The sequence below is a fragment of the Ciconia boyciana genome, chromosome 10 (genome assembly GCF_034638445.1).
Source record: "Ciconia boyciana chromosome 10, ASM3463844v1, whole genome shotgun sequence".
NCBI classification, from domain to species: Eukaryota; Metazoa; Chordata; class Aves; order Ciconiiformes; family Ciconiidae; genus Ciconia; species Ciconia boyciana.
This window is the reverse complement of record NC_132943.1, coordinates 21901068-21914784: the sequence shown is the minus strand read 5'-3', so window position 1 is coordinate 21914784 and position 13717 is coordinate 21901068. Positions and strand designations below refer to the sequence as shown.

Here is a 13717-nt window from a genome sequence, read left to right as displayed (position 1 = left end):
TGTTTAGCATCTGGTGGGTCTTAACATGCACAGCAGCATTGCATTTTCCTAGTTAATTTGAAATAGAAATCCCTTTTTAATTCATGAAAGGAAAATGTAAGTGTAATGTATCAATGTGGAAGACTAAGGGTATTGATATCTTTTAACATAATGCATGATCTACGTAGTTGATTAGAATTTACAGAAGTCTTGATTTTTCTCTTTAATACAGATATGGAAACTACTTATGGCCTTATGGAAACTACTATCTCCAATAATTGTTTTAGGTATACTGTAAATTTACCCATTCAGATGACTCTCATCTCTAGTGCACGTGTCTGAAATCTACCTAAGGCACTGTATTAAAAATAACACTGACGGATTCCCGGGGAATATAAATTATTATTTTTTTAATACATAGACATGCATTTTGTATATTTAAAATCTTCAGCCAGTCATTTTGTTTATGTTTTCTTTGCAGTCTTTACTGAGTGTTCGTGGCTCCCTGTTTTCTCCCAGACGTAGTAGCAGAACAAGTCTTTTCAGTTTTAGAGAATACAGAAGAGAGATAGGATCTGAAAATGACTTTGCTGATGATGAGCACAGCACATTTGAGGATAATGGGAGCAGAAGAGGTTCTCTCTTTTTGCCGCGCAGACATGGCGAACGGCGCAGTAGTAACATTAGTCAGGCTAGTAGATCATCAAGAAGGCTGACACTGTTTCCAGTGAATGGGAAGATGCACAGCACTGTGGATTGCAATGGGGTGGTTTCCTTAGTGGATGGACCACCAGGTCTGTTGTCGCCTACTGGACAGCTTCTGCCAGAGGTGATAGTAGATAAACCGACAACTGATGATAATGTAAGAAAGTTTTAAATTACTTCAGGTTTCATGACCTTTCTTTATTGCACCAGGCAATGTTTTAATGGATTTTGAAATGGCTTTGAAAATGGTTGGGAAGTTGTGAATGCTTTTGCATATCTTACTGGAATGAAATGGGTTTATGGTGATTCACTCAAAAGTGAGACGCTGAAGCATGGAAATGAATGAGAACAAAAGTAGCACATTTTTATATACTTGCAGAGCAAGGGTATGCATGCACCTGCATAGTGAATCAAATTAGTAATATTCCATTGCTAAATCTGTTTTAGAACCCAAAATAGGGTGCTCATCCTTCTAAACATTCTGCATATTATTATGTTATTTTGATTTTTTTCTTTCCTTATGGTTTTAGCCTCCTTTTAAATGTATTTCCTAATTCTCTATCAGTAATTTGCTGGTTCTACTTTTTCCCCTGTCCGTATATTTGGTATTGTGCAAATGTAGCATAGCCTTTAAGATTATGTTGATATTTTAGAAGCTCTGAAAGCTTTTTTCCTCCTGGGTCTCAGAGATGATCTGAGTTTCTCACTGCCTAGGATCAGGGTACAATTAAAAAAAAAAAAGTACATGCAAATTCATCCATCTGTCCCTCTCGTCAGTTTTCCCGTTTCCCTTGGTCTGCTTTAGGAATAGAGCAGAGGGATCTGTTGCGTGTTTTTTCCTAGAAACTTTCTTTTATTGAAACAAAAATTTTTACACAGGTCACAGCATCTGAAAGTACATCAGCCAGATTCCTTACAGTTATAATCTTCTTGCAGTTTATTATACTTTCATTTTCATGCATTTATTTAATTTACGGAAAAAAAATCTACCCATGTTCATACATTCAAAACTTCTTTATAATTGAGGTCTGTTCAATGATATAACTATAACACAGCTTTCAATTTCTTTAATAAAATATTTTTTAAAAATTATTCATTTTTTTGGTCAAGTCAGACTTCTTTTCTTTCTTCAGTTGAAATTCATAAAATAAATCAGAGATGATAGCTATTCAGTGTAAAAGGTATCCTTTAAATTAGTTTTGAATGGGTATAGAGATCAAGACTGATCTATAAAAATTACTCTTAGAGAATAATTGTTATTGCAGAAAACTTCCTACCATAAATCACTTCTTATAAGTATCTTGTGATCGAACTAGTTTAGAAGTGAAATATTGGTAGAGAAAGTATGGAACTGGGAACTGGGAATTTTTCTGATTCCATTGCTGCAACAGTCTTGGCTTGTTTCCTTGGCTATGGCCTCCTCCGGAGTTTCTTTGTGTCTAATGTGGCGTTATTAGTAGTGAACTATAATGCAATGGTAATCTGGGACCTAAATATCAAAATCTTTTTTTAGTAATTTATAAGTATTAACAGTATTCAGAAGCATAACATGAAAATAGCCATTTCAAAAAATACTAGGCTTATGTTATATGTATAATGGAAAAAAAAATCTGATATAACAGCACTTAAATACAAAGCTTTATAGATTATGTATTCATTGAAACTGAAGAGTCTTTCTGATACCTGTTTTGCAGTATTTCTAAAGTTGAATTTAATTTATGCCCCTCTTTTTTCTTTTTCTTTTAATAGACCACTACTACAGAAATAGAAATAAAAAAGAGGCGTACAAGTTCATATCAAATACCAGTGGAGTTGTTGGAGGATCCCAATTTAAGGCAAAGAGCTATGAGTATAGCTGGTATTATCACAAGTACAATGGAAGGTGTGTTTTAACTGCAGATGCGTGAACTTTCTTGACATAGTCTTAGACTTGCTTGAAGGTATTATGTCACAGTGCAAATACGGAAGACAAAAAATAAGTAGCCATTGCAAATACATAAAGTGAGTAATAAAACAAAAGTGCATGTACATAGTGAAAAAAGAAATGAAGGAATCTGATAAGCAGGCTAAACTAAGAAACACATTCTAATTAAAATAGATAATGTGTATATGTTTTATACTAGTTATTCATGTTTAGCAATAGAGTTATTGGAAGAAATGACTTGTGATAAATTTTCCACTAACTATACTGTAAAAATGTTACAGAAAATTAAAGGCCAGGCCTCAGTTAATAAGGAGAAGGAAATTTGTAGTAGGATTCTTTGGAACAGCAAAATTATTACTAGTGAAATTCTTGAAAAAGCTTGAATAGTTTTCAAAAACTTATTCATGGTGAAATTAATCTTACTTTTCCTGAAAATAAATAATTACACATTTGAGAGGACTGTGAAGTTGGAAGTTTTACTGAGAAAACTATCCCTAAATGTAAGCATAAATATTTTTTTTTTTAAACAAGGTCATATGATATTAAAAATAGACAACTTTTTCAATTATTATCTCAAAACTCTTGAGGTTTTTCTTCTAAAACCTTTTCAGTCAGCAACAATAAGTTAAGTTCCTGGAAATCTGAGGAGGTTCCTCCAAACATCCTTAATGGTTCCAGGGATAAAGATTAAAAACCGAAAAAGCAGATAAACACAAATTTATCTTCACTTTCTCCAGTACTTGTTCACTATACATTTCTTTTTTTTCCCCAGAACTTGAAGAATCCAGGCAAAAATGTCCACCTTGCTGGTATAAGTTTGCCCGCACTTTCTTAATTTGGAATTGTTGGGAGCCCTGGTTAAAAGTAAAGAATATAGTTGAATTTATTGTAATGGATCCACTTGTTGATCTGGCTATCACTGTTTGCATAATTTTAAACACAGTGTTTATGGCCATGGAACATCACCCAATGACTGATGATTTCAGTAATGTACTTAAAATAGGAAATCAGGTAAGTCCATCAAACTATATAATTTGATACAGTTGGAACCTAGTTTATCTTTGAAATAGAATTACTTTTATTAGTTTTATTATCATCCCATAAATAAATGTTAAAGGTTTAATTGTACTAAAAATAGGCTAAAAATACCATTTGAGATATGTTGTATTTAAAAGTTTCATTTCTATATTAAAATTTCTGCAAATAGAGTTTTCAACAACCAGAGTCTGAATGACATGAAACCAAAAGAAATCTGACTTGGTTTTATTTGGTATTACAAAAAAAGTAGGAGCCAAATTAGATCCTTTCTGCTGTAAGTATCATTTGATAACACAAGAAGAGCTGGATGTTATTTTGGATTCTTGTTTTGCACTGCTATTTTTGGTGTTATTTTTGTATTTCCATGAATAATGTTGCTTTGATTGGTCGATAACAATTTGAAAGGCAAAGAGAGTGTGACTTATTCCAAGAGTGTCTATTGATAAAAGTTGGGGTTTGTTCCCTAGTGGACACAGTCTGTAGGTCGGGTTTGGGGTGGTTGGTTGGTTTGTTTTAACATTATCTGTATCACTGCAATTATATCCGCTATACTTCTTAACCCATGCTTATTGTAAGTGGTAATTCTGGTGATTATGATGTAGCAAAATGATAAAACAATTCAGTTATTAGAATATATGAAATTCTAGTACATGTTGGGAATGTATTCAGGTTTAAGTCCAGAGTTGTTAATGTGTCAACATTTAAATTGCATGCTGATATTTTTAGCCAATACAGACATAGTTCAATGTTTTCACCTTAACCTGGAGTCAGACATCACTGTCTGTGGAAGATAATCATGCCATGTTGCTGTTTAAAATAGATTCAGGATGTATTTGAGGAGAAAGACAGGGAAGACAAATAGGTGAGGATCAATAGCTGTTGCAGAGGGTTGTCTCGTGATCCTCCCTGCGTGTTTTACCCAGGAAACACAACCGTTTTTTGTTTTCCTATGTAATGAAGTAACTTAATATTAATCTAATTTTGAGCTGTGTGAGTATAAGTTCCTTCGTGCTGATAAGAATTTGTGTTTACTCCCAGTCAGCTAAAATGCCACTATAATACAGGTGTAGTTTCAGCAGTTGATTTCTTGCTTTTTGAACTGTGTAGCACTGTCTTTTAAAGACTGTCAAATGCTCCTGATTTTTTTAAAGTTTGTTCATCTTTCTAGTAAAAGATAGTTCCTGTAGTTCTGTAGATACTGGTGGTCATCCATCTACAGTAAATACAATAAATTTACTCCCTTTTCAGAGGCATTGTTTGCCTTCTGCTTCAGAAGGCATCAGAGGCATTCAGAGGCAGACAGGAGTTTTACTTCAGAGGCAGACAGGAGTTTTACTTCAAACATTAACCTTGGCTCAATTGGCCTTTTTTTTGGCAGCTAGAAAGAGACGATGTGCTTACTGTATCTGTGAGTTCTCATGACGACTTCATTTAATAGCACATCACTCTCTGATTTATGACCAATTCATATTTTACCACACACCTTTGTTAAAGCAGCTTCCGCTGTGGCAAGAGCAACTGTTACTATCTTGCTGAGGAAAGTTCCTTTAATTAGATGGATGGCAGATATGAGGAGCAAACAGGAGGCCTGTTATTGTTTATTCTTCACTAGTCACTAAATGTATCTCAGGTTTAACTAAAGTTAACAGTTATGCTACAGCTCATTTTGATGTTGCCACTTACCTTCTCTGTGATGTTCAGCTTGTGATAATTTTCCTTACTGATGTTCTGGTGTAAGAGGGTTGTTACTTCTTACTTAAGTTGTTCTTTATCTGCTGGTTCAACTTATTTATACTCATCTATAAAGTAACAATAAACATTCTTCCTTCAGGTTTTTACTGGAATTTTTGCAGCAGAAATGGTTCTCAAGATAATCGCCATGCATCCTTTTTATTATTTCCAAGTTGGCTGGAATATTTTCGATAGTTTTATAGTTACCCTTAGTGTGGTGGAGCTTTTTCTGTCAAATTTGGATGGATTATCTGTTCTCCGATCATTCAGATTGGTAAATAAATTAGTGATAATAATATATCTGCATTAATAAATGAGTTGAGTATATTTGTATTTTAACTGTACACATGTAAATAAGACACTTTTTAGTAATATTATGTATATTTTTTGCTAAGTGTCACAGGATATCTCTGCAAGAATGTTTTGCAAAATTATTTATGTTATCACTGAATAGTGTGTGACATTTTATGGTTCAGAAGCAACTAAGTATTTTTTCAAGAGAAAGAGCTGTAGTTTTATTGTAATTGTTTTAACACAGATGGGTAAAGCACAGTGAAGTGTATAATTTATTTAGTGCATATTGAGAGATACAAATAAATAAAACATTTGTAGTCTTCTGTCTATTTCCATATGTGGAAATAGCAAAAAGACTAGAAGTGTTCTTTTAAAATGTAAGAATTATAAAATTAAAATTTTTTTCAATTTAAAAAAGATTAATTTTTCTTCTTCCCCTTGGCAAAATGGAATGCTTTATTTTATTAGAAAAATATTTTTATTTTAAAAATGAGGAATGAACTATGAGACATTCTTTCCCTGTGGTCTCTTTCCATTTTGCATTTCCATTTTGCGTTTACCTGAAAACAAAAAATATTTAATACCTTTTTTATTTTGGGTGGGTTATGGGTAAGAAATAGTATGAATTATACTTTTTCCCCTTCATAAGTTGAAATGTTTGACTTATGGCTTGTGTTTAGCTTTTATTTCCAGACTGTGGGTCTGTCTGATCCGTTTTAAATTTGTTGCAGGCAGTATTCTTTTAGAAGACCCCATTCTTCAAAGATTTCAGAATCCTTTATTTTCCTTCAGTAGAATCCTGTTGAGCTTTATTGGTTTTTTTAATTTGTTTCTGCACATAATGGTTGAGATGTGTGCCATGTTCAGAATTCACTATCTGAACAAATTAAACCAGTGTGCTCTTTCTTTCATGTAGAAAAGAATACAGATATACTACACAAAAAAAGAGCGAAGTCTAAAATTTATTAAGCTTTAAAAGTGTGGCTTTTATGAAACTCCTGTTTCTGTGTAAGTTAGGTTGTTGGAATCATGTTGAAGTTTCTTCTTTTTGTTATTGCTGAGAGTCACTAGTTCATAATCTGTTGTTTAGTTCTATAGCGTTTTTGTAACTACTGCAGGTAATGTCTCTGTATTTTTGTTTTTCAGTTGCGAGTTTTCAAATTGGCAAAATCTTGGCCAACTCTAAATATGCTAATAAAAATTATTGGCAACTCAGTGGGGGCTCTGGGGAATTTGACCCTGGTGCTGGCCATCATTGTGTTCATTTTTGCTGTGGTTGGGATGCAGCTGTTTGGGAAAAGCTACAAGGAATGTGTCTGCAAGATTTCTAAGAACTGTATACTTCCACGCTGGCACATGCATGATTTTTTCCACTCCTTCCTGATCGTATTCCGAGTGCTGTGTGGCGAATGGATAGAAACGATGTGGGACTGCATGGAAGTTGCAGGCCAACCCATGTGCCTCACTGTCTTCATGATGGTCATGGTGATTGGAAACCTAGTGGTATGTAGACAAAATAATTTGAGAATTCATTTTGAGAAAGAATGGTAACAGAACCAGTAATAAAGTTTTAAAGCATTATTAAATGTGTTATTTAAATATGTTTTTTATGATTTTGAATTTGTTATGAGTATGGGTTCTGAAATAGAGTTGTCTGTTTGTTAGGCTTCTGATCCTATATAGAATCCTCAGCTTGGAGGATGGGCCCCCTCAGGGGTCTGGAGTGCAATTCAGAGGATATGGGTGAGAGAGAGAAGCATCATGTGTTCAGGTTTCTGTGGACTGCTCCTGGTTACCTAGAGAGAGAGAGAGAAGAGCAAAGGCACCCCAAGTGTTATGTTCCCAGGATGGGAGTTTGCTGTTTGCAAAAGAAGTCCTAGCAGGGTCTTTTCTCCTTAACTGATTGAGGCATCAATTCCTATCACACATAGCCAAGTTTGGTTGTTTTTTTTTTTTTTACTTTTTCTGCTCTCTCCTGTCTAAAAGACTGCTTTAACATTCTTAGACTCTGAAATTTAAGTCATTTTGAGCCCTGCTTGCTGCACAGCCAACTTTTTACACAAACGGAGTAAGGAAACTTGAATTGGAAGGCAGCAGTTCTGCAGGAAAAACAGATTCAAATACTTCATGTTTTCTTTCACCTCTTCACCTTTTTGCTTCCTATTTCTTAAGTGCTTTTTACAGACACTTTTAAAGCAGTCTGTATTATATCTTCTTTTTCTCTTTCAGAGGAGAGCATCGGATCTGTACCAGTTTGTACATTACTGTGTATAAATTTGGCTTTAAAAATATGTTTTATATTTATTCACTCACCGGTATTTGAGGCCTTCATTGCTTTGCCTTTTGCTCTGCTTTTCTCATTGCCTACTGAGTCTTCCTCTATTATTCTACATCTTTTCTTTAGGCAACTGTCAATAGCAAAAGAGATTTTAAAGTAGCCATCCTGGAGGCATTCTTTAGGAATAAAATACCTAACAACAGGAATAAGCTAATTATCTTTAAACTAGTCATGCATTACTACTAGTAACACAGCCACTTGCTTCAGGGTTTTCTACAAAAATCTATTGTCTTATAATGAACTTAATGTCTTATAACTGTGAAATTGGTTGACCAAACAAAATATCCTCCTTAAATAGTTTTCTACACCAGAAGATAGAACTTTGTGGAATGAAGTATCCATCTCTGAATTTTTCCACAGTATTTGCTGTATTCTCATTTTATACCATAGCTCTAGTAGAATTTCTTACATGAGTAGACAATCCGTGCTGTATGTTCAGGGATATGTATATCCAGTTGTCTTTCTGTGTTCCCAACACATAGCTTTACCCTGTTGTCTTCCAAGGTGCATAGAAGAGTTGATCTGAAGGCTTTAAGAGCTGGTACTCTGCTTCTTTGGCTCTCCTAGTACCATTTGAGGTCCTGGTAAACTCTGGGCTTGTATAAGTGATATCTATTCTATGTTTAGTCTTGCTGTGGGGAGAGGATGACTTGGGGGATGGGAGGCATGGTGTGCTTCACATTCTTTCAGTCACATACAGCAAAATATTTGTGTGAGTTCGGACCAGCATTTAAGCAAGCTGTTTTCTGCACAGATCAGCTATATCTTCTGTTGCAGAGTGCTTCCCTATGCCAGAGAAGTAAACATTTTGGATCTGTTCGGTCAGTACCAAAGAATCATTCATTCTGACCTTCTACAAACAAGCAGAAAAAGAATTCACAAGTGTCTTCATAGTCATACAGCAATTCAAAACCACAAAAAAACCTGCAGTGTGGTATAGGGCAGGTGCTGTGCTTAAATTACATTTACATTTTATTTACTGTGTAATTTCCAGAATTGTATACAGCAAAGGAAAACATGAAGCCTAAGTTCATAATGGGTGGCAGAAGGTAGAAGAAACTTGTGAATGAATTATAAATTAAGTGAGAAAATTCAGCTATATATATATATATATTTATTTTTTTTTTTTTAGGTATTGAACCTCTTTCTGGCCTTGCTGCTGAGTTCATTTAGTTCAGACAGCCTTTCTCCTGCAGAGGACGATAATGAAATGAACAACTTACAGATTGCTGTTGCAAGAATTCAAAAGGGAATAGATTATGTGAAGAAAAAAGCAGGTGAATGTGTCCAAAAGTCTTGTTGGGGGAAAAAAGCTGTTATAAATCAAAGAACAGCAACAGATCAGTTGACTGATGAGAGAGACCATTGCATTTCCAACTGTACCATAGCTGAAATAAGGATAGATACGAATTATCACAAAAATGATAATGGAATGGCCACTGTTATAGGTGGCAGTGATTATACATCATTCATAAACAACCCAAGCCTTACTGTGACAGTACCAATAGCTGTTGGAGAATCTGATTTTGAACATCTAAATACAGAAGAGTTTAGCAGTGACTCAGATTTGGAGGAAAGCAAGGAGGTAAGATTTAAATATTTTATATTTTGTATGAATTAATTATACCCATTGTATTCTTTCATGGTATGGCTCTTCCTCCTTAGAAATAGGAAGTGATTGTGATTTGAGATTGTTGGACTGTACTGAGAGTGAATAAACTGAAGTGGGATAGTGGAGCTAAAGAGAGTAGGAAATCCAGGCAGAACTGTATAAACATATACGAACCCATTTATAAAAGGGTTTTGAAAAACAAGTTTTTCCAAATTTTTAGTTGGATAGACAAACTAGTATATAGTACAGAATAAACAGAGACAAAAGACATGGGGTTTTTTTATACAATCCTAATATTTTCATGAAGTAAGGATGAAAGTAAACTGCTATTTAAAAAGATTAGAGGAGGTATTAATAAAGATTATTAATACCCTTTGCATCTGATTTTTAAAACTCACTGAATTCTACAGAAATCAGCCTTATTTGTACTGGATAATCTAACAGAGGTGCTAACTCAGGCTAATGAGAACAACAACAACAGTTTTTGAGTTCTGAAGTTAAAATGATGGGGGAAAGCAAGGGAACAATGTCAGTATTATAAGGTGAATATGTCAAGTAAAAATTATGAGAAAAAATAGAATTACTGAATGAAAAAATATTAATTTCTTGCTTGTTTTGGGGAGTTTTGAACCAGTCACTTCAAAGACAACTGTCTGACCTTAAACTGGGTCAGCTTTAGGAAAGCAGTCATTTGTCAGCAGCTGCAGACTGAGGGAGGAAGCAAAATCATGGATTTCATCAGGATCCTGAGAGACACTTTGAAAATTCAGATTTCTATGCTGTAGCTCCAGTGCAGACTGTGTCTGGTATCAACTCCCCTGGCACCTGAAGACACAAGGACATTAATGGAGTATCACTGCTTTGTGCAGACAGCCGTACTCCAGCCTGGATTGCTTTATCTGGACTGTTTTGTTTTCTTCTGGCATTTGGGTTTTTTTTTATTTGATTGGTTGTGGGCTTTTTAGGTTTTTGGTTATTTTGTTTTGAACTGGCAATTAATTTGCCCATGTTCTTTCCAAATTTTAGAAAATAAGTTTGTTCTAGCAAAGTGTAGTTAAATTAAACTTAAATTTGAAAGGTGTAATAAGATGACACTTTAGGTGTTTCTTTTATTGTAGAGTGCAGTGTTCAATAGTATTACACTCATTTGTTATTTTAGCAGCTTGTTTCCTGACACTTGATTTGTTCCGTCTACTTTTTGGAGGTTCTGTTACACCATATATTATGTTGACTTCTCAGTTGAGAAGACCTTCGATTACTAAGAGGCCTTTTAAAAGCAAAGCAAACAATATCCATAACTTGTTTTAAAGTATTAACTGCTCTTTGTAAGGAAGCTATAATGTCTGCTGAACAGCTGCTACATCTTATTAATCTGAATAAAGGATACAGGCCTTCTTAGTGTGTTCTAATAAAAACTTGGTTTTGTGGAAGGAATATCTGATGAATCCAGGTAATTTACTCTTGCTCTGATAACTGTGTTAAATCTAACACTTACCTGGAAATTATCCAGCAATTGAAGACACCTGGTTCTTCACTATTTTACATTTAAGAATTGGGTAACAAAATCTATGCCTTCTCACCTCTGATATTCAAGATTAAACATCAGCATTAGCTGTTTATAAGATACTATTATCTAGTATTAATTTTAACCCACTCAAATTTGGAAAAGTGGCTAAGGATTGGGATAGGTGAAAGACAACCATAGGAGATACATAAATTAACAACAAAAAAACATTTCATGTATACTAGTTCATAGTCAGTAAGGAAATTGTCTTTCATTTTGTAGACTTTTTTCAGCTCTTTCTTTCAGACTTTCCCTTTAAATGGGAACAGTTTATATTGGAGTTGTTAGATAGCTACATCATGTGATGAGCCTTTGAGAAGTCATTGGTGAGAAGTGAGGTTAGATTTATACCAGAAGACTAGCGAAAGATAGATGTGAGGTACTTGAGGAAATTACAGGTTTATTGCTAGGCATGGGTTTTCATTTTTACATTGCTATATATCTGTTACCATCCATAATGCACCTTAAACTATTTGAAACTTTTTTTTTTTAAAGTCATGCAGTTAATAAAGCTAATGATGCTGGGAAAAATTGCTTACCCAGAAGTTTTCGTGTTTGACCTGGTATGATTGATTTTTTGTTTTGCCTGAAGTTTCTGAAAGTGTATCCTAGATACATATTTAGCATCTGGTGAAGACCAAGAATAGCCTTGAAAATGAAATGCAAGGAAAAATATATTTCTCTTATTTTAAAGGTCTAATTACTACCATTTAGAGGATGCTTAAAGCTGTAATATAGTGTGGGTGTATCTATCTGTCTTTTTGGTTTGGAGTTTTTTTCTGGGGGGTAGGGGGTAGGGGTGGAGGGGGTTTTGGGGTTTTTTTGTTTGTTTGTTTGTGGGGTTTTTTTAAGTTCAGGCCCAAGTCCAATATACATCTATGAGCTTCAGATATTCTGCTAATTTTACCTCTTTCAGTATGTCTTTGGATATGCTTAAAGCTCTAATCAACAGCTATAAATGCTATGTTTTGCAAATGTGTGACATATCTAGAAAACATGTTTTTAAATAAGTAGGAATCCATACTTCTGCTGTTTCCAGAACTCAAACAACCTAAAGGGTACCGTGTTTTAACTTCATTGCGTACCATTCTTACTTCTCACAGGAGTAAAATCAAGCTGGATCAGTCAAGAATGCAGATCTGGTGCTTTTTAACCAGGCAGAGCAACGTGTCAGCATGTTTACACAGGTTACCTAAACAAATCATACATATATGATCACTTTTGAGATTGATTGGCCTGCATGCTACTCAGCTACAATATATTTTTCCCCATCCATTGCAATGTTAGTGGAAACATGCACAGCCGCTCTGTAAACTGAGTCCCATGACTCACGTCACAGCATGATTGAGGGCAACTCCAACATGTTCCTCTCTCCTTGTTACATCTTTGGTATTTTCTGTACTACTTCCGTGGCATAACCTGCATGCTTTGTAGGTTTTTATTATTGTTAACTGAACAATTAAGCATCAAGACTGTTCAAGTTTAAAAGAGGTTAACAGCCTATGATTTTATGAAAATGGAAAGGTAATCTTCACTTGAATTTTTCTGTTCATCTGTTGAACCATGTTTTTAAGCTGTCATGTAATTATGAACACTTTCTGATCATGTTCAGTTGACCAATGCCTTTGTAATATTACATATAAACAATTACTTGTATGCTAAAATGTTTATATCTTTTGATATAAATTGTTTCATGTTTGTTCACAATGTTTTTATAATTTACATTCCAGTTTTCTCATATAAGAGAAGTTAAAATATAGGATGAAAGATACACTCCTGGGAACAATCAATATATTTTTTTATACATATGCATAGTCCTTCTGAATATGGATGTAATAATTTAGTTATATTCTACTCATGAATTTTGTGTATGTCTGTTAGATTGAAAGTTAGGGAATCATTTATATCAGTTTTTCTCTTAATCATGATAATTGTTTCTTTGTGAACTTAATCCAGTTGCTTTATTTTTAGAAAGACATAAAACATAATTTCAAGCCAAAATTCTATGTAGGATTCTATGTAGGTGTCTAAATAAATCTGTGTGGTTTAAAATGATATAAATAAGGAAGTTCAACCAAGAAAGAAATATAAAAATTAGGAACATCCAAGATAAGGCTAAAATTAAGACAATTGTTAAAAAGACAAAATAGGAAGTAGTACACTCCCAAACCTCTAAACTGAGGAACTCCAGAACTGTAAAACAAACCTTAATTTTACCAAGTTATGTTTCTTATTCCTGATGATCTCTTCTGAATAGTTGGGCAGTTCTGCTCCTTGCCATTTAGGGGTCATTGAGGTATTCCTTTTCCAAGTACAAATTTTGTTCACGTTGTTTTGTTGTGGATCCTGCATTATCTTTCATGTATTCTTTTGCACTGTATTATATATTGGAAATATTTCAGGTCTCACTTTTGTGCTCAGGGGGCCTGTAAGCTATTCAGAAAGATGGAATGGAGAAATAACTTTCTGGGGATTTTTCCAAACCATTTTAGAAAAGGCACTTAGGTAGGGGAGAGTAGAATGGGGTAGTAT

General features: G+C 34.2%; 1 protein-coding gene across 1 annotated transcript in view; it reads left to right on the top strand.

Moving 5' to 3' along the window:
• LOC140657256 (sodium channel protein type 2 subunit alpha-like) overlaps positions 1–13717 on the top strand; it is a 97059-nt gene that overhangs the window by 60075 nt on the left and 23267 nt on the right. Inside the window, exons 13-18 of the mRNA XM_072874004.1 lie at positions 461–841; positions 2434–2566; positions 3381–3619; positions 5478–5651; positions 6818–7174; positions 9142–9594. Coding sequence (XP_072730105.1) covers positions 461–841; positions 2434–2566; positions 3381–3619; positions 5478–5651; positions 6818–7174; positions 9142–9594 — 1737 coding nt within the window. The remainder of the gene's footprint in view (positions 1–460; positions 842–2433; positions 2567–3380; positions 3620–5477; positions 5652–6817; positions 7175–9141; positions 9595–13717) is intronic.